We start from the raw sequence: 25,835 nt of genomic DNA, 5'->3' as shown, positions 1-25,835 counted from the left end.
GGAAGTTAGCAAAACTTCTCAGATCTCTGAAAGGTACTGGTCCTTTAATTGGCAGCTATTGATAGCTGGTTATTACAGACTTTGATACCATTTAGCCGGATCTGTTGGTTTGGGATTTTTGGTTTTTGGGTTTTTTTCGCCATTGGAAAAATAAAATTTCAGGCTTTATCCATCTATCCTGATTTTAGAAAGCCTACTGTACATAGGGGAAAGTATCCCTGTCACCCTGAAAAGAATAACTGTTCAGGATGTGCTGTCATTCTGGGAGGTCATCTGCTTGAGACAAATTTACTTCTGTCTTGTTAAAAAGATAATTTAAAAAAAATCTATGCAGTATTTGAGAAATGACCTTGTATTTCATACTAATGAATAGTCTAATGAGCTCAGTCCCTTTGATCAGGATTTGTCAAGCAAATTTGGTGGACTTCACTGTTTAAAATCAGTGGTGCATATCATAAAAATACAAAGTAAAGCTTGCAAAGACCATGTAGTTCATATTGATTCATATCATCTCGTCTTAAGTGATTATAATAAAATACCACATCTGTAAGACCTTACAGTTTGATAGAACACCATGACATGAGAGTAACACTCCGATTAGTCACACTTGAAAAGGCCTTTTGAAACACTTCTCCATCTCATAGTATAAGGCTTTCTCCACAAAACTCTGCTGTCCCCAAGAGTAACTACAAAAGGACTGGTGCAAAACCATCTTACAACGCTTCTTTGCACTCTGGTTTGCCATTACAAATAGTTTGCTGTCATTTAAGAGATTAAATAAGACTATCGGCACGCTTTGTAATGAAAATTAATAAACAGGATCTTTTTTTAAAAAAAAAAACAACTTTCCTGAGCAATCTTGTAAACTTCATTAGAAGGTGAACATAGTTATTGATATACTAAAAAAATTAGAAGAGTAGAAAAAACAGTAGATCTTTTGAGTTATTTCTGTCAAACAAGTTCTTACAATGTGTATAGGTTATCAGTTCTAACTGTAGGGTATTTCTACATTGAAAAGGGTTTACATGAGCTAAACCCCAAATCTCTGCAAATCACAGAGTAGGAAGGATATTAAGTATATGAAATGTATTTTCCTTACGTGGTCACATCTACTAGTTCTTCGTGAAGCTCACAAATTCATATGCTTAAAATGGCACTGAGCTGTACATTTAGCATTAACAAGACAAGAGTAAATCATTTTATTTCAAAGGCATTTATAAGTGATCCATTATGTACACTGCACATTGATTGATCGATCGATTTTTTTATGGTGGATTGTGACTTATTTGCTTCTAGGTAAAACTCGAAGGACCTGTCTTCTGCCCTCAAAATCGGCCAGTGAGCATAGCTTTAAGGACTTCAGCAGAAACCAGCTATCAAATTATCCTACACTTCCACTGACCAAGCCAATAGAAACTCTACAGCAAGGGGAAAAAGAAAGCCGGTTCAGCTGCACGCATCGTGCTCTGAAGAGCTCTGTCCAGCCTCCAGCTGTTACGGGTCTGAAGAAGAACCGTAGAAGTTTACCGGTTGCTGTCTGTCGGAGCTATGAAACTCTGGATGGCCCCCAGGGTGTAGATACCTGGCCAAGATCTCACTCGCTGGATGATCTCCAGGGAGAATCCAATACTAACCTACAGGATGTTAGCAAGGAAGTGGGTTCTTTTCCTCAGGATTCACTGGATATAGCGAAAAAGGCACCCGGCTCTGCACTGCTGCCCCAGTCTCATGGAAGCAGCTGTACGGTAGATGACTTGATGGCTAAACAGGGTAAAGGAGCTGCTACTTCTCAGAAGGGAAGAGCAAAGGAATTGGACTGCTCTGTAAGGGAGACTGCAGGTGGAAAGCCTGTTCCGTTCCCCCCAAAATACTGTGAAGCTCAGCCTGCCTTAGTGACACATCCTGCAACAAGGACGCCTCTGGAAATACAGAGTAAAGGTTTTCATGACCTTGCACGGGCTGATTATGCTCCAGTCCTCAAGGGAGGTCTAGAAGCTGAGCAAAAAGGCACAAATGAGGCAAGAATGCAACCAAAAAATCCTTCTCAGCCACCACCTGTCCCTGCCAAAAAATGCCGAGAACGCCTTTCTAATGGGTTATATCATCCTCCCACGACCACAAGTGGGAACTACTCAAGCCTAGAAGCACCATGTTTGCCAGTAAAAAAGGCCACTTCATCCACTCCCATTGATTGTCACGCAGTACCTGCCCATAGGACATCTTCTGAACAGGAGCCCAGTACGCCTCCTAGCCCACTGCCGCCCTGGCTGTCAGAGCTCCCAGAGACTGCTAGTGTTCAGCAGCATGTGATAAAGCTAGGTCCTGCTTCGGCAAGAAAAGTCTCTTGTAGCAGAGGAATGGATCTGGAAATGGTAATAGAAAACAAGTTGCAGTCTGAAGACATTGATCTTACTGAAGAACCATACTCTGACAAGGTAAGTGGAGGACATTGTTTAAGCGTTTTTATTCTACTAGCATTCCAAGGGATAGTGTTTCATTTACTGTATCTGTTCTATTTTTGTGATTGACCACCTAGATAAACAATAAATCATTGGGACATTAGACATCCTATAACTATGTTTGTCTTTACTATCACACCTTACACCTAATGTAACTCAGGGCGGGGTGGGGGGAACAGATGGACGGACTGAGAAATCTCAGACTTACTCTGAACTTTCATCTTTTCAGGCCGCTGCTACCTTGGTGGCACTGGGCATGGAAATGTCTCTTTCTCTGCTGGTGTGGGGAATTATTGCTGAAAAAGGAAGTCAGGATTAGATTTTGTGCTTCCAAGGAAGTCTGAATTGGTAGCATAGTAATTAGGAAATCTTTTTGGGAAGGAAGGAGTCCTAAGGTCCAGTCCTTCCTTTAGGGACTGCTTTTTCAGTTTTCGTGGAATCTTGAGGAAAGCTCCTTATTACTCCCATCCTGCATCTCTCTCTGTTTGCACGGATCGGTCTGTATTGATACACTTCTTTCATCTGTTCTCTCTCCTTTTTGTCTGGCTGTGAACACAGCATGGTCGCTGTGGCATTCCTGAGGCTTTGGTACAGAGGTACTCTGAAGACTTGGACCAGCCTGAAAAGGATGTTGCCACAAACATGGACCAAATCCGGGTAAAGCAACTGAGGAAGCAGCATCGCATGGCAGTGAGTATTTTCATAAAGCAAATTTTCTTATTTATGAGCAGACTTTTAAAAAGACTGACTACTGGTGAAGGGAGATACCTGCGAAGTCCTGGGACAAATGTGCTCCCTGTGTTCACCCAGCAGGTACAACATATGTGGGGGTACTACAGGAGCAGGAGGTACATTCCCTTGTCCCAAAGGAGGACAGTTATTAGTTGAACAGAGAGCAGATAACCCTCCCTCTTGACTGAATAATAGCCTTAAAAGTCTAAGCAGACTGCAAGCAGTGGTAACAGAGACTTGCTCGCTAAGGGTGGCATGTATTGAAATCTGAAAGGTTTTACAGTCCTTTTTCATTTCTTAAACTATACTGTTGTCCACTCCTCCTTAGGAAATGCAGGAGGGGGAAACAGTCAAAGCTTTTATGTTTTTTTATAAAAGAACTTGGTCTGTCTGAGGAGGTAATAGGCAAAATTAGCGTGTTCTTGCCTTTCTGAGAAATAAAACGGAACACCCTGGACAGTCTTGTCACTGGGTATTTTTTACTGATCTCAGACTAACTCAGAATGGCCTGTGATGGTTGCCCAAGCAGCTGAATATTGCCCACTGCATCTGCATTGCCAAAATTGTTGCTGTTGCTCCTATGCCAAGTGATCTTAGCCTTACAACCCACACTGCTTTCATACTGACAAATGTGACATGAGAGAAGTTGAAACATCTGCTATGAAATTCTGCCAGTTAGGAAGAAAAAATGAAATAAGACTTATAAGGCTTGCTGTAAAACAAGCAGTTACATTTAACATTAAGGGTTCTTTTTTTTTTTTTCTTCTTTACTGTACAGATTCCAAGTGGAGGGCTCACTGAAATTTGCCGAAAACCTGTATCCCCAGGACTTATCACCTCTGTATCTGACTGGCTGATTTCCATTGGTCTACCTATGTATTCCAGCCTGCTCACAGAAGCAGGATTCAACACACTGAGCAAAGTGCCTTCTCTGTCACAAACTTGCCTTCAAGAAGCTGGCATCACAGAGGAAAGGCACATAAGCAAGCTCCTGGCAGCGGCAAGACTCTTCAAACCTCTTGATCCAGAGGCAATTTAATGTGCTCCATAATGTAGCATTGCCTGATCGAGAATCCATTGCTTCTTCCTGCACCAATATTGGTCTAATTACTTCACATAGCTAAAGGGATCAAGGAAGTGGCTCCCAAGGACAGGCAGGTATCTTCTTCAAAGGATATGAAATGTTTCTATTGCTGTCTTTGGCAACTGAAGAAGAGAAGCAACCACCAGGTAACACAGATGTGGTACTTCCCTCCCCCTTCACTCCCATAGAATATTCTTATTTCATAAAGTGCATGGGGTTGGCCTGAGAATCAGACAGCTTCACAGAATTAAGGGACCCTTGCACATTTTCCTCAAGTTTGTGAAAGTAATACTACTAATAAGCCCTGTTTCTATGGAGAACTCTTTAGGTCGGGGGTTTTATGTACATCTAAGTTCCAGGTACCTGGAGACAGTCCTAAAGACCAGGCACAAGCCAAGGTGCAAATTCCAGTAGAAGCTGTTTGGCAAATGCCTTTAGTTTACTTTAGCAGTCTAGACCTAAACACAACCCCCTTCCCAGTCATCTTCGCTGTTGCCTCGTATAGGTTCCAATATGCCACAAAGCCTTTAGCTAGGCCAAAGTTAATGGACTGGAATTAGTTTTCAGTATGGTCCATCTCTGTCACTCCAATGCAACTAACCCACGGAGAGTTAGAGAGCTTCTTTTTATTTGTACAGAGCTGAGGTCATTTTTATAACTGCTTCCTAGCAATCAGCTTTTTATTTGCCTTAAAATAAGCTTTTAAACAGTTACCTAGTGTTCACTTATCTGTATTCATGTTTCCCAAATCTTCTTTCAACTTGTCACCCTCAAGCTGCACTTAGGGTGATTTCCGGTTGAAGTAGCTTCTATAAAATGCCTCATTATAACACCTTCTGTGTTGTATAGATGCTTTTACAGATGCAGGGTTATGCTAGGTTTTGGTTGTCAGGCTAACTTTTGTTCACTACAGTCTGCATTTACTGTTGTCACTAAACTGTTCCAAGATATACTGCCTTGTATATATGTAACTGCTTTTCATTTTAATCATATTCTGTGTACTGTGTTATATTGTCAATCATTATGCTGCAGCTTTGACTTGGTATCCTGACCATATCAATTCCAAACAGTGGGTTTCTGCAAATGAAAACTCACTTGTGGGAGATAAAATGCATCAAAAAAGCAAGTTGTGTCCCATAGAAATCATCAGATCCTGTAATTCCATTGCACAGAGGAAAAAAATCCTAGTACTTCATGAATTACACTGTGATTTTACAACAGTTGATATCACTCATGACTGTCTTAATGTTACCTCTCACGGGGAGAGAGCATCGTTCTGGCATATGTGGTGAACCATTTTTCCATGATGTAGTATTTTCCTGCCTAAATCCATGTCAAACGTTCCATTCGCATATGTGGCTAATGACAGATCTTATTTTTCTATATGGGTACACGTTTTATATACCAAATACAGATTATGATGAGTAGCACATAACTAGCTTCTGCTTTGGGGTCAATATATGGTGTGTCCTTCAGCTTCTTGTAGAGCAAACGCCCCGTGGAAGACAAAGCAAGCTTCCTCTGGCAGGTAAAGGGAGAGAGTAAAGAAATCTGGGCACAGGCCAGGATGTGTGGCTGTTTCCAGTATCAGTTCTGACATCAACTAACTGTAAAAAAAACAGACAAGGCACTCACTGTGTGGTGCCTCAGTTATCACAGCCTCATATTGAGATAATGACACTTTTCCTGATAAAATGGTCTCACATTGATGAATGAAAAATTGTGGCTATTCCAGGATTCCTGACTACATATGGTCCTTTCATGATCATGTTTTAAGTCAGATGAACTATGCATTTTACTGCAGATGATAATTAATTTGGCTCCTGGTAGAATTGATAGGTGTTAGGTTTACTTTCCTCATTTCATATTTCACCACTGTCTACTGCACACCATCATGTGAAGGCAACTAATTCACTGGTGTAACTTGAAATTGTTCTCAAAGCTCTTCTGGATCTGTTTCTGTAACGTTCTCCTGGGTATGTGGATAATCAGCACGTTCTTATGTGGCAGCATCAGGAAATATACAGCATAGGTGTTTTGCACAGCTGGTAAAAATCTAAAAAAAAAAAGTGTACAAAAAATCATGTCTTTTTAATAATGATGATTTGTCTGTTCTTGTTTGTAAGCCTCTCTGAGGCTTACGTGGTGACTATCAGTAAGCAGGAGACGGAAAGAGTATTGAGACTTCCTGGGATTGCTGGCGGAGGCTAGAACTGAGTAGAAGTAAGTAGACAGCAGCTATATTTGAGCAAGGGAAAAGTCCAAGCTGACTATATGCAACAAAAAAGGAAACAAATTTCCTCATGTGGCAGGGAAGGCAAGTCACATAACAAAGTTCTCCCATATTAATTACTTTCCCCTCTCTTAATAACAGAAGGAGAATTATGGGAATAAACTGTACCTGTGTGCCAAACACTCTTTGTAAGGCTGTAATTTTTAAACGATTCTGTAGCCCAGGGAAGCCAAATCACACCCATCAGGACTAGAGTGAGCAGTTTGAGATTGGTGTGTTTTAATCGTTGCTTTGTTGTTCGTTTCAGGACTGTACTCTGTGGTCTTACTTGAGTTACAATTTTAGTTTATATTTTAATCTAAAAAAGCCTTAAGCTTCTCTCAGTGTTTGAGCTTCCCAGCTGCAGTTTCCCTAGCAGGTGAGCATTGCAGTATGGGAGCCATAACCTCTTACATCTTCTTGCAACCATTCAGTGCTCTAAACAAAAGTTTGCTCATTAACTCTTGGGAAGCACAGAAGAAACCTGCTGCTGGAATCCTAACCTGCTCTGCTCAGGCTAACAATGTTAAGTATCTATCCATTGTACCATTGTAATTCAAACAGCTATTTAAGAATAGAAGCAGCAAGCCCAAAATATTACTGAATGCCATCATAATCATAAGCTTCGATCAATAACCCGCTGTTACCACCCAGATGGCAAGGTTGCTCGTAGTTGCCTGTGCTCTCTTACGAGCCTGGCTTTCAATGCAAACTGGGAGCATGATCAGAAGCATTAAACATTGCGTTATTCAAACAGGTCATCATCTCTAAGAGCAGCAACAGTGGTCGATTCACCAAGTCACAGCTGTGCAGTTGTACTGTATTATTTTTAGAATAAATAATACTCTTGGTCCAAGATACTTTTATCTTTAATTGACACCCTCTGGGGAATCAAAACTGTCAAGCAAGTTATGTAACAACTAACAAAGGTGCACTTTCTGTATATGAAATCAATATTTAAATAACTTATTTTTCTCCATTTGCTGTTCTTAAATGATGTAAGTAGCTGTAATATACCAGTACTCAATTTGTCCTGCAGTTTGCTTCAACCCAAGAAAGCTGTGTATTGTAAAGAAAAAAAAAAAGAAAAAACAAAATATGAATGTGTAAAGATTATTGTGCTGTTTCATTTAGCAAAAAAAAAAAAAAAAAAAGGTTGACAAAAGGGTTTTCCTGTGTATCAAAACCTGTCTATAATTATATGTCATACTGTTCATAGATAAAAAGTAAATAAATTTCCTTGGTCTCTCTTTTTTTGGTTGTTTTTAATTCAGCTAACATCTTCTCTTTACTGGTAGCAGCATCCAGCTATTTAATCCCAGGCCCTCTCCCTCCAGTTTACCAAACCTGCAGTTCCTCACCTCGTAAGCACTCTCAACACATCTGCAGCAGGAGAAAAAAAGATTAAAATAAAATTTAAAAAAAATAATTAAAAGCCCTGAAAATCCAGGACTAGAAGGAGCCTTCAAAATGTGATTGCCTGGGATGTGAATCATCACTGTCTAAACATTTGTCTCTTATATCCCATGAATGTCCAGCTGCTGGGCTCAGGGAGATGTGTATGAGAGGTCTCCCTGTCGGGAGCTTTTCCATTTTGGAATGAAACAATTTAAAAATGGTGGAACCAGAGAAAGTATATATAACAACTCTGGAGTTGTAGTTAAAGCTCCTGCCTGCAAGATGGCATTTCAAACCTGGCTTTCAAGCGCAGCTCCTGCTTCACTGGGTTGGCAAGGGGCCTTGTTCTGGAGAGGGCGGGGTGACTCCCGAGCAGTCAGGTAATCTCTGCAGGCTGTAATGAGATGCCAATGTCCAGGTTTTAGGGCAAAGGAACCTTAGGACATATCTCTTGGCATTCCTTCTAGCTCGCTTGAGCGACATCTTGCATAGTGTGTTCCATTTGTTGGTCTAGTTAAGTTTGCTGCATAATTAATGGGTGTGCTTAGCTACCTCACAGAGTGCTGGCACATCCACGCGGCAACAGTGCACCGTAGCTGGAAGTTAATCCTTTGTGGATTTAGCCCTAAGTAACAAGGGTGGACTGTGCCTGCATTAGTTGTCATTAACCAGAAGCTTAACTCTGGAAATGGCATAAAGAGAAAGCAAACAAAAAAAATCTGTCCTTTGGGCTGGATCCAGACAGCTGACTTTTCGGTTCCTCTCAGGCAACACTTGCATCAGAACTGTACAACGTGGCAGAAAGTTCGTGGGAATGAGGTAGCGTGTCAGATGTGAACTTCTAATTTTTCTCCTCTATTAATCTCTCTCGGTTCAGCTGAGGACCAGGCCACCGCTGTGCTCCTGCACCAGAGGGCACTGCTCTGCTGGCGAGGGGGAGGCCAGCCCCTGGGAACTGCCGCCGGCTCAGATGCAGGCTGTTTCCAAGAGTCTCTCAAGTAACAAAACAGAAATAAAAACAAAACAAACACTGTGGAACATGAAAAGCCAGAGCGCTTGCCTTTTCTGCAGCTGGAAGGCGTATTGCTTCCCTTCCAAGACTGCTGTGGTCCAGGATTGCTTTGGGAGCAGCTGAAACACAAAGCCCCTATCCATTGCTCTCAGCATTTTGCTCGTCTGATCCAAATGTGTGCTAACCACCCCGGCCACTGCCAAAAGCAAAAGCACCGCTCCTCGGCACATCCATACCTATCCTCATTCTAGAAGTTCTCCCTCCCCAATGAAGTGTTTGCACAGAAAGAGACATGGAAGAAACATGTTAAAATTCTTACTAATAATACTTACAAAAAAAGAAACTTTTATGTCTGAGCAGGAGGTTCACACGTAAGCCCACGGAGACTAAAAAGCTATGAATGTAATGTTACATATACCACCATATACCTCGTGAGACTACTTAAAGGTTAATCATTTAACATGCAGGAAGTAATATAAATCAAAAGTCTTATTAGCTCTTAAGCTTGCCCTTTTGCAGGTACTACAGTCTTTCATTACATGAACAGACATCATTATTTTTTTCCCTTCAATTCTGCAACGCAGTTTGTTTATGCTGGACTTACCCCTGCATGACTGTACTTAGAGATGTAAGTGTACTGGCGATGTTCAAGCTCTGACCCCAGAACTCTGATACTACTGGGATTCTATGATTTCCAGTGGGTTTGGGCCTGGCTCCATGCAGGAAAAGAATCTTTACACACAAATAAAATATTCTACGCACACACACAAAAAAAAAAACAAACCAACAACCGGCCACCCAAAAACTTATTTCTTAAAAACTTTTCAGGACATTTATGGAAATAGTACACTGTCAAAAAGAGTGAGACTATAACAAAGCCATAGGTCTTATTTCCAGTGAACCTTGTTGCTTAGGCTGCTGTGGCTGGAGTTCATAAAAACTCTAGATGCCTGAGGTCAAACATTGGGATTAATTGCTTCCAAGACTAGACAGGTTTGAGTAGGAGGGAAAAGTGAGTTGGGATTACAATTTTGCACTTCAAACAGCTTTTTTGTTTATTGAAACTGTCTTTTTAACTTCACCACCTCAGAGACAAGTACTGCCGCATAGGCTTGGAGGTTCTAGACTTGACTCTTCCAAGGCAGATCGTATCCCAGGTAGGCAGGGCGCTTTGTGTCCCTGACAATTTCTACATTCATTACATTGGCATGTGCTACTCTGAACGTCCCACAACTTGTATTTCTCCATGTAGCCACAAAGTGCATATACAGCTGTGCAAGTTTATGAAAACAAGACTGTATTTACATCCACAAATCCTACCTTAAGGGACATACTTGAGAATTAAACTATCAATCTGCTACTATTTATTTTGCTTTTTGGCTCCACCGACTCCTGTGATACTGAATATATACTCACCAGGTACTAAAACTCTAAGTTAATTTTTTATGTTTTACTGAAGCACAGGTAAGCTGTTACCTAATACTAGCATTCACTTTTAAAGTTCTGATTTAAGTGGCTTGCATTCAGTTAGCCAAACAACCCCCCCTCCACGAGTTCTCTGCCTCGAAGGGTGAAACTGAATTGCCTCTCATGAGTTCTATGTTAATTAAAATACACAATGCATTGCCACCTCAACCATACAACGAGCCATTCGTGTACACTACTAGCAGTGTTACAACAACCCGTCTTTCCCTCTGATGGCCATATGCCGGAGTCCCCACTGGAACTAGCTTGGTACCGAGACCTGAGGTGAGTTCAGCTTCCAGATCTACTCAGGTCTTAGCAGTTCTACAAAGCCAAAAAAAAAGAAAAGAATTGGCAATATTGTGGATCACCTACTACACTCTGAGGTGTGACCAATTTTATATGTTACAGTGGCTATCTGAAATCAAGATCTGTGATGCTGCCGAGTACATTGAAACTATAAGCAAACACTATATATCTTTTTGGGTTTTTTTAGCAGCACTGAATTACCTGCCATGCACAGGAGCTGCTGCATGAGAAGGACCATATTTGCTGATGGTGACAAGCAGGGCTGCTCTCCTCCTGTTTCAGGTCTACTGCTGTTACACAGCGGCACAGGCTGCACTTGCTTATGAGCATCCTAGAAGGTGCTTTGGATTTGCAGCAGTGCAGTTTCTGAAGAGCAGAAGAATGGCTTAGATTAATGCAATTACACAAATAACTCCTTATGTGCTTAATAAAGTCATCTAATGAAAGGAGATGAGAGATGAGAGGCTGTCTCAATTCATTAAGCCTCTTCCCTTTGAGAGAGACTTCTTTTTAGCCCCTGAGGGCTGGATTTAGAATATGCCTTGGGACCAATTGCTGCCTTCTCAGTTTTCTGCTCTGCAACCTGATGACAACGAGGGAGAGGGTTTCAGGCTGCTTTCTAATATATGTAAGAGTGCGAGTCAAAAATTTGCCTCTTGGCACATAGCAAAACCTCTGGAAGGTGCTCAAAAACTTACCTTTTTTTTTTTTTTCCCTTTTGTGTGTATTTTAGCAATTTGGTCAGTTGTGTCTTGCTTCAGGAATATGGGAGGCTTCTACTTGAGTCTGTGAGGATTCATGCGAGTTAACATTAAAGGCAATGGCCCACACTCCCACGCAATACCTGTCAGTGTGTAGAACTGCCTCCCCAGAACAGACAAGTGTCTACAACACAGGGTGATTAACCTTGCAGGCAAAGCTTCCCAGCCATAGGTGTTTCATGCCCAGGAACACATAATACAAACACATTTGTCTGTGCTTGTCTGCATGGATAGCAGGGCAAGATTCAGCCTCACTTCTTGCATCTTTGCAAGTTGCACCCTCCTGCATCCTGCTGTCGTGTTAGTTGTTCAGCCTATGGAAATACCAAAGCTAAGGTTTTGTCAAGTTCTGGTCCCCAGCTCATTATTTGGTGCTCATCTAGGTGTGTGCACAAACAAAAATGGCTCTGTGGTCCCTTGTGCAAGCAGCATCAGAGGTGTAAAGTGTCACAAGGAAAATGCAGCTAATGCAACACTCGTCAGGGCCTCACAAAAATCCCACATTCAAATGGGAAACAGAGGTGAGAACAAAAAACAGCCAGCTGGAGGTCCTCCAAGCTGCTATTTCTGCTCTTTTTTCCAGGTGTATCTACTTTGCTGAGCACTTGTGTAAAGTTCTGTGAAGTTGAGATGCTATTTGGTGAAGAGAAATGCAGTTCAGTCAGGTAACTGAGAGAAGCATCCAGGCCAGATGCACTTTTTAATTCTGAGTAATGTTGTTTCTACTGGGAGCATTGGGTCCTGAGGCACAAGCAATGGGAGGTCCAGGAGAGCAAGGCGGTACAGTGGATAACAGCAAGATCCCACAGACACCATCTTCTTGATATAAGTGAAGTAAATCTAGATAAATCCGATTTAAAGCAAACTGCAAAGATCTGTCAGGTTGCACCCTGAGGCTTGTACAAGGTTTGCACAGTGCCAGAGTAGGAAACATTTGTTTCCTGTTATTTCCAATATCACCCCTAATGGTGTTCCTTACCTCTGCATTGAGTCCCATGTGTGCTGTGGGAATAACATGTAAGGGCTGTGCCTCTCTTCTTCCTTCATGCCCTCTCAAGGTATGCCTGAGCCACCCGAGCACGACAGCCCTTCTGAGCAGCCCGAGTGAAAAACTGGCTCCAGAGTATTCCTGGCATATCTTTGCTTGGGCTGCATTAGGGCACAGGAGGGAGGAAAACTGATCAACCAACTCATGGAACAGCTGCGACGGTAAGGAGGATAACTGGGAGAGAGAGGAGGGAAAGAAGGAAGGACTGGATGAAAAAACTAGTGGAAAGCTGACGAATGTCATAAAAACAAGAGCAGCATCTCTACCTTCTGGGAACACAGAGGTCTCACATTCTCAGATGTATATTTGGTGTCTATTAGACAAGGTTGTGCCGTGCATTTAATTAATTAGTTTAAGATGATGTTTTTCAAAGAGGAACTACCTAGAAATATATTGAGAAATTTCTTCTTCAATTCTCTTTTATTTCTGAACACTTGTGGGAACTACATACTCTTATCCCCTGGAACAGGTGTCTACTGGACAAGGCAAGACGTCAGGCTCTCACTGTGGGCCACCGTTCTCTGTTTCTGTGTTATTCTGAGCAGGCTGTCACTAACTCCGAATCACAACAGTGTCTGATTCATCCTTTCTTACACAGCAGTGGAAACACAAAATAGTTTTCCCAGGCATATAATTTCTGCTCACTGGCTTCACTTAGAAGACAGCAGCTACAAGTTTGTCATCAGTAATGCATTAACTACCTCTAAAACCAAAGGGCTTTTTAAAAACCAACCAAACAAAATCCAAATGATAAAAGTACACAAAATCACAAACCCCACACTTGTTGCTACTGAGCCCATTAGCCAAAAAACAGATGAGCATCTCTGAACCACATTCACATAGAAACTCTGCCACTTGGTGCCATTATCTGCACCCCATGCAAACCGACAATTTGGTCCCAGCTCCCCTTCATTCCAAAGCGGAATCAAACAGTAATTGATGTTGGTACAGGGCTCTGAAAATGTAAACTGTTCTGCAAGTGTTGCTGCTTTCACCTCTGTAATGGAAAGGTCAAATATTTGACAAAAGGCCATTTTTGCCTATACCAATCCATACTTCTAGAAATCACAGAGCTTCAAAACAAATGTATAAATGAAACTATGAAGAAAACTTATAAGGACTTAGAGATATGAGCAACATACAGTTAAATTTGTATTGATTCACTGCCTTCACTTTGTCGCTTACTGACTTGTCACCCGTTTTCACAGAAGGACATGTCCTACGTCTCTTTAGGTAACCTAGCTGGACTATGGCTCTCCCTGCCTGCAGCCCTGAGGCAGGACACAGCTGTGAGATGAGGAGCACTTCAGCCATCACTGCATCAGGCCACTCACAGCTGGTGCCAACCCCCCTGTTGGCACCATTCTGGTGCCCCTAAATCCATACCTCAGCCAGCTCCCTGCTCTGGAGGGTAATACCCAAACTCTGCTGAAGGTTCTGGTGACCTGTGGAATAGATGAATAGCTAGGCTATCAGCTGAGGCAAGGTCCACACCAAACCTGACATATTCTGCGGGTTTGCATTTACAGTGACAATCCCAGAAATGGCCCTGGAGCAATGTAAACAAGCCAAAGAGGCACAGATGTGTAGGACACACAGCCACGGTCTGGAGAGAAGGTCAAACAGAAGGGAGATAATTTGGGGACTTCTGTGCAATTTTTTCCTTAAACACACGAAATGGATTTGCACCGCTCCAAGAGCAAGTAAAATTCCAAATGAGCAGACACCAAAATTTACGTTTTTACCTCCCAAGTCTTCTAAAAGCATCAGTGTAAGAAACTGTCATCACTAAAACAACCAGCAGCCTTTAAAGACAGGCACTGCCATTTCCACACACTTTTCAAATCTTATTTGTTCTGGCATTGTCTCATGCTGGCCAGCAGTATAATAAAACACCAGTCAAATGATTCACTTGGATAACATTCACCGTCCGAAGTTGCACTTGGGATATGTAACTAAAGCCCCCATATACGCAACTAAAGACAGAGACATCTCTTCACATTGGCCAAGTACTGCATTGCCATCTACTGGAGAATAAAGAAATAAAATCCAATAAACGGCTGCTGCATAGTAAGGGAACTTCTTCGCCTGCGCATTTTCTGCTTTAACTTTCCCTGCTTCTACACAATTAATACAAGTCTGTGATGGCCTATAAAATTGTTTCTCTGTTACAGTAAACAACTTCTAGTCTTCACTATCTTCAAAGTTAGACCACATATACATAACTTTGAGAGTGAGGCACTTCAAAAAATTTTTTTTAATGTTTCTTCAAAATGAGCGCATAAGGTCCATTTAAAGCTGGAAGTACTAGATAAGCAGCCAGAAAAAAAATGTTGCCAAGGATAAAAGCTTTCTTAGTCCTGAACTTCTGTATGTGTGTGACCCTCGTGGTCTACCAGTTTGTAAGAATGGCTACTGGATAGCTAAATAGTATTATTACTGAGAGATAAAATTACTGCTAGTAGAATTTATACCAAAGGCAAATTAAAATGAAATATCTAAAACCTTCTCCCTCTATCTCATTTTGCCTGTATAATGAATCTGTGTATTTAGGCCTGCTAATACACAGTAATCTCTTGCTGCCTTCCAATTATTTTTTTTTTTAAGGCCATGAAGTCAAATTTTCTTAGAAGATAGAGGGAAGAATTAAAATTCATGGTACAGCCTTAGCTCACCCTACCTAGTGCTCTACAACTGCCTCTGATGAACTGATTATGTTTCCTACAGGATGCTCCTCCCAATTGCTGCCAAACCTGACTCCGCACTAAGAGACTGTCCAGGTGGCAGATTTAAAAGAGGAAAAAATGAAAAATCTATAGGACTGTAGACTGCATAACTGAGGAATTTTGGGGCAGATATCAAATAAAGTAGATATGTACAGCAACAGAAAGAATGGGTTTGTGGCTGTGTTAGGTGAGGCTGGTTTGAGTCATGCCTGTGACATAGAAAATACGAAAAAAACCATATACCTTGTTTAAAAAGACAGATTAAGATTATTGAAAGGTCGACTGTGTTTCAAGAAGAACACACTCCAGACAGCACAGCTCTTCGGAATCCTTCTGCCCATTTGCACCTCTGCCTCTTCCCCATCTTTCTTTACATCTGTCCTGTGCCCGTCCTGTATTTTCATTCCTCCTCCTCCCCTCACCACCTCTTCTTGCTTACCTTGTCATTAGATCACCTGTTAAGGTGCTTGTCCAGCCTGTTCCTCTCTGCTGAATACCACAGCTATGAGCATTTCAATCAAGACAACTTAAGTCATTCGTTGCTGCCAAGGCTCGGCTGGTGCAGCAGGAGAAAGGCATTTTGGGGAACATCCCATTCAGATCCTGCAGCCTTACGGCAAATCTGCTGAACAGATTTGCGTGGTGCACAGTGGCTGCAGCCAGCATTAAGACTCACTTTAAACTGGACCATTTTCAGCACAAAATAAAAAAATTCTTCACATCATTTAACTTAGTTCAGGTTACATTTTAGCAAGTAAATAAAAATCACAGCAGTGATGAGACCCAGAGTTTGCCAATAGCCATGATCCTAAAGCAATGAGGCAGCAAGTGCTCAATGACAAAAGAGGAATAAGTACAGCTGAGGGCTTATTGTTGTTATTACATATTTTTCCTTAAATTTCTTTCTTAAATAGTTGAATTATTTTTCTTAGGGGAGAAAACAGGTCAGTCAGCAGAATAACCAGCGGAGCCCAGCCTCCCAGGGGTGAACACCAATGCTTATTAGAACAGTGGTTTTCACTCTAATTTGAGGGTTTCTTTTTCAGGAGAAAGTACATTTCTGCTAATCTTCTTTCCTTGAAAATAAAGCACGTTGTTGGTTTTATTCTCTGCCTCTCATACAGGGTATGCTGTATCTCTCTAAAGATCACCACACCATCTGACTGATTGTATTCCACTTTGTAGCAACCCTTAAGACAGAGGCAAATCTCAGTGCTAATCACTGTATGACTGGGAGGGGGGAAAAAAATGTATCACTTTGCTATTGGTACAGTTATCCTCCAGGCTCCAAGTCAGGAGATCAGTCTATTGGTTGAATTTTCTGTGCCGCAGTTTGGATATTTTTCCATCTTGATGGGACTGTATTTCTTGAAAACAAAGAGAAAAAGCCAAATAGGGTGGGGAGCTGGGGAATTTTCCAAGCAGAGCTCTGAGAGACAGTGTGCAAGAGAAAGCTCAGAAGTAATAGTGTAAGCCTTTTGTCCAATAAATTTTCTGAGTAGTATCAAAAGAGAAAAGCTCTGCAAATCGCTGTCATTCAATAACATTTCAGGTAGCTCTATGCCATGCCCTTTTACTTGCCTCTTGTAGCTCCTACAAGAACCAATACCACACATTAGCCAGCCACGCACCCCCCCAGTCCCACCAACTCTGCCATCCGGGTGCCACCACAACCCCCTCCCAGCCAGGTGTCCAGGCGAGGGGTGTGCCACAGCCGGCACCTCTTCCCCTGCCCACTGGTGGTGGCTCAGAGCCCTGTCAGCTGCCTGATGCAAAACTGGGGAAAGTCCGGTGTCTGCTTGAACACTTCCCTGTCTAGAAATCTAGACATTGGATCTAGAAATCTGGACTTAACAGCAAATTATCACCATCTTGCTGCCAGTGGCTACTTTGTATTTGTCTGAAAATGAGCATTCATGTTCCCATCGCCTCATCCTGAGTCAGCTCATACCCCCGCTGTGGTACAGATAGCCAAGCAATTAGCCTGGATAGCCAGCTATGTCTTGTAGAAACCAAAGCCTTTTGCAGAGGGAGTGGGAGAACGAGAAGCCTGTGAACTGTTTTTTGCAAAATCCTTTAATCTTATTCAGACACTACAGGCAAGCTTACACGTTATTTCTTTTAAGTTTTGTTACTTTCCCTTTACAACAACAAAACATAGTGATACTCCGCAATACACTTCCCTGGGCAGCCCTGAACTAAGGCACTTCTGCCCATCTTGATTCATCAAAATGATAAACCAACCTATTGCTGGTCCTGGTGCCATAATGAAGTCTAGCATACAGCTTGATATAATCACCCAAGCGTGGCTCTGTGTATACACTTATTTATTCCATACAACCTTTGGCTTTAGCGGTGTGTCTTGAGGACAAAAAAGGCAGACTTTTCCAACCCAAACACAGGACTTCCCTGTACGCTGTCCTCTTCTAATTCTTCCAGGAGAGCTCCAATGACCCTAGCGATTTTCTTTCATGCTACTGTTATTACCCTCTCCCTCAGTACTTTCCCTTCACGGGATCAATCCTATTTCAGCCTCCACTCTTCCCACCCCAATGATTGCCCCTCTTCTTCCCCCTTCCGTAGCACTAGTCCTACCAAGCAGTCCAACCACGTGCTGTTGAAGAGGCACCTCTTTAGCGTGGCACATGTTTTGGGCAAACCTCACTCTGTCCTAGGGCAAGTCTCGGAGTGCCTTGGCACAATTGGAAGTGTCCAAGAGGACACTTCTGGACTTGCTGTAAGGCAGACGTGGGTCCCAGCAAAGCAGGGGGGACTGTTCTTTCAGTGCAGTTATCAGAGACAGTAATATTTGATTGAATAACTTTCCTCCTAAATTCATAGCTCTGGAGTTTATGTGTTTACCTGCATCTTGCCTACCAGATGTCATTAAGGTCACTACTGTCTCAGAAAACCGCATTGGAATTATACGCAGTACAGCATGAGGACAGGGATGTTCAGTGCAGCACAGCTTTCAGACGAAGAGAGACTAAATAACTCTGAGGTCTGAAGGGAGAGACTGAGGCAGGATAGTATGAAAGGCAGTGAAATGGTGATGGTGAGGGAAAATGTGAATGGAGAACAGTTTGCTCAGGGTCTTCACAACACAGTGAACCACTGATACTAAATCAGCAAAAGGAAATAATTGTTCATGACCACATAGTTATATTGTGGCATTTCTTATAGCAAGCTGCTTCAGAGACCACAAGAATTAAGGAATTGGAGAAATTGTGGAATATAGCTTCATTTATGGCTGCTAAAGGGATTATGGTGTGAATGTCGGCTTTACATCGGGACACACTTAAACCACGGACAGCTGGGAGAGTGTAAAGGGGAAAAGGTCTCATACTCTTCCCACAAACATAATTCAGGATGCTTCTGAGGGAAAGATTCCGAGTTGAATAGACCCTTAGTCTGACCTAACACAGCTTTCCTATGTTAACGCATTTGGGAGGCTTACTGGTAGACTGGAAGGTGCAGCTTGTGCTTTCCTCCTTGTATCTCATTTTTTCCATAGTCCAGGCTAGCGGTAACAACATGGATTTAGCTACAGTTGTCAAATATGAGATTGCTTTTCTTTTGGCTAAGAACAATCTGCAGTACCTCAGACCCCACTTTAATTGTCCAGAAGCCTGTGAGAAGTGAAATGAGAGTAAAGGACATTTCCATTAAAAACAGCGCAGCTCACTACTGTGTTACTCCATAGGACTTCTCAAACTTCAACTGATGCCAACAGCAGCAGCTGAGGAATGATCTCTCCTGGCTGACACTCCATTTTCATATACAATTTATGAAGCTTAGTGTTAATAAATGACCTTAAACAGATGCTGCTTTTCTCCTTCCATGTGATAATGAAGTTTGTGACAAAGCTAGAAGTACCTGATGAGAAGGAAAGGTAGCAGAAGTGTTTTCATTGCAAGGGTGGCCACGGGAATGCTTTGGTGAATTAAGCAGCTGTGCAGCAGGTGACACAAATGTGACTCAGACCTTTTGCTCTCCTGTCCTTCCCTTCCAGCTTTCTACTAACACCTCGTGAAGCAGCAAGCAGAGAAACTATCCATCCCATTCAGTGCAGACAAATTGCAGACATCTACTTTCTCACTGTTATTCCAATTACTAATTTTTCAGGGCCAAGGTGACTGCACAAATCAGAGAAGCAACTGCGGCAGCCACCACCAGACCTCCAGCACCTATCTCTGGGAGAGGCTGGGGCTGCCATGGCTGCAGTGGGGGTGCCTGGCAGAGTTTTTTTGTTTACTTAACCTAAGTTGTCACACACTTGCTAAACAGAATGCACAGTTCTATTGCTTACAATGCCCAAAATAAATGTAAATGAGTTTGGCATTAGCACCTGAGCTTTACAAACCCATTTATATCACTAAATACACCATGATGAAAATTATTTATTTTGGCAACAGATGTTCCAGTGTATACTGTGAACTTCAGTGACAAAAAGTGTAAAGACATAACAAGAAGCAATAAAGCATGCATGGGAGGTGGAGCTTAGATAAGTCACCTGGGTCATTAATGGAAAATTATCCAAAGTGCCAAGCTACATGTTAGAATGCATACAGTATGTATGTATTCTATATTGGACTAAGCAATGTCCTTTCTAACTAAAAAAGCTGCTAATTACAAAAGCGTGCTAGACCCCTATGCTGGCTTTTTATTTGCATATGTCATTGATTTTTATGTGTTTTTTAATGTCTGTCTCAATTTTTAAATGGCAATGGGAGAAACATTCAGCCACAATAAACCAGAAAGATTATTTTCAGAAAAGATCTAAACATAAACCAGCCAACAGGCAGCAATCACATCAATTCTATTTCTCATCTTACTCCATAGATTTTCTTGAATTGTTTTCCTTAAAGCTAGCACACTGCTACTTATCCTGAACCCTTATCTGCTTTTCCTCTGGGAGAAAAACAAATTCAACAATTAACATTTGTGTTGATTTTACTGAAAGTTTCCTGAAGCTGGCTTTGAATATGGCTTTACTCCTGTACAAAGTACAAAACTCCACAACCTCAGTGGTATTCACCTTAGTTTGACCCAAATGAAATATATTCTGCAGATGTTTTGCCTTTTTACCAGGGCGTGTTTAATCAAAAATATATCTGAGTAGGTTTATTTTCAAATATTAGACATGGTGATCTGGATTTGCATTGCAATATTGCTCCATAATCTCTCTTTATCTAGATACAGCAGTACTGGGGATGAAGGACTTCTTCCTAGGGGACCAGAATATGTGTCTTTCCCTGAGCTGGGAGTCTGTTTCTGCATCTCTTTCAGAGTGTATAAAGCATTTACTCAGGTAAAGGGAAGAGAGGACTGGCCTTCAGCAAATGCTGGATCATGCGGGAGCCCCAAGTGAATTTTTGCAGCATTTACAATGTAGAACTGGTGGCCAAGAAAAGTAAAGATGTACACTTGCAAACATCGATCTGAAAATATCGTGATCGGTGGTTTAGTCTCTATATTTAGGCTCAGGTACACCACATGATAAAGATGGGGACTAAATCTCTTGTTCAGTTTGCTATACTATATGGTATCTTGCATATGTCATTAACTTGTGAATATGGTTCCCAAAACCCTATTATATACAGCACACAAATACAAGCATTACAGAAACGATGCATTAGATGCACAAATTGAGTAACGTGCAGAGATTTCATAGCTGAGTTCTACCCTCTGAAATCTGGGCAACAGGTCATGACAACACCATTTTATATATATATATATATATACACACACACGTTGATCTATATATTCAAAAATCATAAATTTCCAGAAGGATTGAGTATGGTATCAAGACGAAAAGTCAGTATGATCATAACAGACAGTTCCTTACTTCTAGAAGAGTATGTCAACACTCTAGAGACCAAATTCCTGTGGTTTTACATATTTAAGTTACAGATGGCATCATTTCCTGCAACTGTCCCACTAACACTGCACTGCTCAGCTTTGGAGATGCCCTTGGCAAGAGTCCTGGGCAAAAAGGTTACCAGCACAACACAGAGACTTGGGAACCTGACACAAAGGCAACCCAGTAGCTCAGGTCAGGACTCAGCTAGGAGCCGAGTCTACTACACCCAGCGAGGAGCCACACCAGAGCCAAAAAGCTTGCCCGGTGCTCTGGAACAGCACAGCACAGAGCAACGTGAGCAGCTCTGCACCCCAGCCACGGGGCCAGGCTAAGCACCAGCTGCCCACTCGTGGGGCTCATCACCTGCAGTTCAGTGCCAGCCATTCTCCTAACAAAGCCTCCTGGATATCTGCCTGTGCAAAATGCTTTCACTATTATCCATGCTTTTGCATCATGCCAGTCTCTCCTACTCTGGGTGGGGCAGAGGAGGCTGTGTACTATGTAGGCATAGTACATATAATGTAAATATGTACTATGTATGTAATAATATATACATAGTATTTCATATTTGACCACTGTAGCTAAATCTGTGTTGTTACCACTCGTCTGGACTATGGAAAAAATGAGTACAAAATAATGTAAATGTGCACAAACACAGCATCTTGCATTCTTCCGTCAGGTCCTAGTGGAAGAAGAGGACCATCAAGCACACCAGAAAACACCTAATTATTCAAATGGCTACGGACTAACTCCTAGATGTTACAGGAGTCTGTCCTCCTTGGTGGTTTTGTTTGTTTAAGTTCAATTTAGTAACAAACAAAAAAAACAACCCCAAACCACCACCAAGCATGAGTCCTATGGTAAGGTTCAATAAATTCCAAGCAAAACCACGTACATTTCATATTTTAGTACTAGAAGAACATTGTACGTCTTCTGTATTCTTGTGAAAGCATTTTTTCACAATACAGAAAATTAATAAAATATTATTTCATAGAAGTAACTAAATGAAAGCTGTTGTGTTTTGGCATGTTTTCTGTGTATGTGCTTGTCTGAAATCTTCAGTGAGTGATATAGAAAATTCACTAGTTCTGTTCCACATTCCATAAAAAGAGGTGCTTGAAATGTCATCAGCTTCATGAAACATGATGATAAGTGACAGATGAATGATTTCGTGGGTTGCCAGTAGAAGATTACACTTTCCTGAAGTGGGAAAGAAACCTTGGATACTTTTGGCTTTTTTGACCAGATTAAATTCTGAACAAATCTCTTAGAGTGGAAAGCAAGGGGAGAAGAGAACATTGTTTTTACAGTTATTTACTCAACATGTCCATATGGGAGAAGAGACTTAAAAAAACCAAAACAAACCAAAAAAAAAAAAACCACCCTACACACCACGAAACAAGAAAATCTGCTTTCCTTTCTATTTTTAAAGAACTATCTTCTTAAAACATGTTGAATAGGTTCCCAGCACTAAGGCTGTTGAGCATGTCCTGAAGAGTGCTGGCAGGCAGGATGGGGTGCATGGTACTTACTGTAAGAGAGGGGGAGTATCACTAGAGCAGCAGAAGTGCTGTCTATCCAGGTATTTGGCAGCACTTGTTGGTGGGGGTAGCATCTGTGAGTGCTGGCAGAAGTTGAAGTTGAAGTTGGATGGAGGTTCCTCACCAGGGGACTGTACCCATCTCCAGAGAGCATTCTGGCTCTACCAGCCTGTTCCTTTGATATTCTAGACCAGGTCTCGTCAAACAGCATATTCTGGTTTTAAGCAGACCTTGATAGATGCTTTTGTGAAAAGGTAAACAGATGGCATTGGAGGAGTGTATTTGATGGAGAGCTTTGGAGATCCAGTGTTGCAGAGGGGAACAGAGAGAACATGCAGCACTGATACTTCATCTTCTGCATATCATCACTGATACTGATACTTCTGCATAGGAGAGCGCTACACTTCCCCTCCTTTTCATTCCTTTCTTATGTCCCAGAGCCTCTTGTTTCAGCAAAAGTGGTGTTCAAGCACATCACTGAACGGGCAATACAAACAGCATGTTTACTGTACTAGCCCCAAAGCCATCCCACCAAAAATCAAGCTGTTGCAGGGCAGGAAAAGCAGGATGAAGATTAGTCTCTCTAGTCCCTTTGCTCTCACAGGATTCATGCAGCCACCTGCTACCAGGTAGATATTACCCTCCAACACACGTAGGAGCAATAATTCCCACAGGTAACTCATCATCATCTGCTTACAAGTGCTGTCACTTCTAGGCAGTGACTTAGAGAAATGATGCTCTGGTAAATCTTCCTAAGATAAGGGATGGTAGAATTGACAGCCACCAATAGCTCAGGCTAGGCTGAAGTCAATGGTCTCATGCTCCCTGGAGCTACAACAGCCATAAAACAAAACCAAAGAGTAGTGTAGCCCTCACCCATGTTGTGACACAAGTCTCCTCCTCCCCTTTGAAAGCACCCTCCCTCCAATTACACAACACAGAGAGAAATAACTGCTGGCAGTCGATGGGAACTAAACCTCTTCTCCCCTTGTGCTGTTGGCAAGGGTAAGCAAGAGGCTAGTCCCCCACATCTCACAGCTGCATGCCTTTTCCTAATTAGAAGGCATTACGTTTTATTCAGTGGTGTGAACTATCCTAGTCTCCTTTGCCTTATGCCATAGCTGCAAAAATTATTATTTTTATTGTAAGCACAACCCTGTTTACTGGCATTTAAGTGAACCGGAAACAATATATGTATGTTCCTTAGACCTGTGATAAAGCTTCAGTTGCTTCTTAACCTCCAAATAAAAATGAAATGACTTCCTACAGGTTCAGCATGGTGCAAAAAGTGTTCTTGCATCACCACAGATCATCTTGAACTCTTACACCTTGAAGCTGTAGTGATTGATAAATGACACCTTCCTTCCTAAGGGAGGAGGGAATGGTTTGGTTTATAGCTTAAAGATGATAATGTGGTCATTAATCACACAGTAATTCTTCACATTGGCTTTGCCCCTTATAAACAATTTGTGACAACACTCTGATGGCTTGTACTAGGCAGATTTCACCCACTCCAATAAAAGACCTCACCCCTTTAAAAGCATAACTGCACTGACATTGATTTAATAAATGAAACATCTGCCAACTTTTTTCCTCTTTAAAGTTGACTGCCTGAAAATAGATGGGCACTTACTCAGCAGAATAGTTTCTTACTACTCTGCTGAGTGAAAGCACAGATCAAACCGGTTCAGAACAAGAACATTTATGCGTGTTTGTAATGCAGGGAAAATCACCTTGTGTTGCAAAGCACTGAAACCTACTGTTAGTATATGCAGAGTCACACATACACATATGAGAGAGAAAAACTCCCACCAAAGGGAAAAAACAGATCTAGAAGATAGAAACTTAGTAGGAGAGAGCACAGACAAGAGGAGGAGGTCATTTAAGGAATTACACAAGTGAAATAAAACAGGTTGCAAAGGGAGAGAAAAACTTGCTGAGCTCTCTACCACTTCTTGGACAACCGGAAAGAGTTAAATTGCAATGAAGTCTTTTAGCTTTAGCTGAGTGATAATCCACTAGCTTAAGGAGTCAGAGGACAGGGTGGGAAAGAAACATATAAAAATAAAAAAGGGAGAAAAAGGGAATAATCCATCTGGAGACCCAAGCTGAAAACTCCCCCACAGGGAGGAAGGCCAGCAATCTGTTGCCCCTTGCAGCACATTTTGCATCAAGCACATCAAGACAATAATGACCCATGCACTCCCTCAGCTCCTAACAAAACTTTGCTTCCCAACAAAACACAATTTCATTTTTTCAAGGGCAAAATACAGAAGTTTCCCCAAGAAATACAACTGAACACGGAAAACCATCACTCCTGAAGCCACAGCAGTTGATGAACACCCAGGGAACATTTGGTTTGGGAAAGAAGGTTTAGCATGACCCAGTTAGAGTCACGCCATGCTTACTGGCCCCCCTCAGGGTACTCACGCTGCCTCGAGCAGAGACCCCCGTCCTGCACTGGGTGAGGCTGTGGGTTTGAATACTCATGAAAGATCTTACCTTTGCAAAAGCAGCTCAGAGACCCCTCCCTACTTCAGACAGAGCCTCTGAATTCCCTGCAAGGAAGAGCTAATCAGCACTTATCAGACGAGCCACTCTCCTCCCCCCACCTTTTTTTTTTTTTTTTTTTTTAATTCTCTTTGGTTTTTTTTTTTACCCGAACCCAGCCTAGCTACAGGTGTGGCTACACTTGTGCCCCTCTGCTTGGCTCCTGGGGCTTGCTCCAGTCTTCACCCTTTCTGCTCCATGCTCCCACACCCAGCACGGCCCTGGCGTTCCCCAGAGATGTTTCAGCGCCTCCCCAGCCCAGGCGTTTCCTGCAGATAGGCCCCAGCAGCTCTCCCCAGGAGCCCGCCGCCTCGCAGGCCCAGGGGCTCTGGAAAGCTGTGAGGAATTTGTCTTCTGAGATGACCTCCAATTATAAGTTTATGAAACCACATTGAAAAAAAAAAAAAGAGTCCCTTAATTTACCCACGCAAGCCATTTCTCCCCTCCTGTAGGACTTTGCAGTTCATGTCACATAACTGCACTGTCCCTCCCGAGAAGCATGTTGGCGAGACAGCCAAGAGCGTTGGGAGGAAGCAAGCCTGCCTCGTCACAGGAGGAACAGCAACCTCTTCCATTAACTACTGATAAGCATGCACAGCCTCTCCCCACAGCTTTC

At 42.2% G+C, this 25,835-nt stretch overlaps 1 protein-coding gene and 1 long non-coding RNA gene across 11 annotated transcripts in view; one reads left to right on the top strand and one right to left on the bottom strand.

Moving 5' to 3' along the window:
* The window catches only part of LOC119149818 (SAM and SH3 domain-containing protein 1-like), a 570,327-nt gene extending 562,529 nt beyond the window's left edge, over positions 1 to 7,798 (top strand). For all 10 annotated transcript variants that reach the window (XM_037391573.1, XM_037391574.1, XM_037391572.1 and 7 more), the window contains 3 exons: positions 1,297 to 2,435; positions 3,018 to 3,149; positions 3,970 to 7,798. In XM_037391573.1, the coding sequence (XP_037247470.1) occupies positions 1,297 to 2,435; positions 3,018 to 3,149; positions 3,970 to 4,230 (1,532 nt within the window). In that variant the 3' untranslated portion in view covers positions 4,231 to 7,798. The remainder of the gene's footprint in view (positions 1 to 1,296; positions 2,436 to 3,017; positions 3,150 to 3,969) is intronic.
* On the bottom strand, positions 6,268 to 25,404 carry LOC119149819. Its single transcript, XR_005104870.1, has 3 exons — positions 25,329 to 25,404; positions 25,172 to 25,227; positions 6,268 to 6,331 (listed from the first exon to the last, which is right to left on the bottom strand). It is a non-coding gene; the product is annotated as an uncharacterized LOC119149819 (long non-coding RNA).
* Positions 25,405 to 25,835: the final 431 nt, after the last annotated feature.

Source organism: Falco rusticolus, chromosome 6 (assembly GCF_015220075.1).
Source record: "Falco rusticolus isolate bFalRus1 chromosome 6, bFalRus1.pri, whole genome shotgun sequence".
Classification (NCBI taxonomy): domain Eukaryota; kingdom Metazoa; phylum Chordata; class Aves; order Falconiformes; family Falconidae; genus Falco; species Falco rusticolus.
Note: the sequence above shows the minus strand (reverse complement) of the source record. Positions and strands in the feature narration are given on the sequence as shown.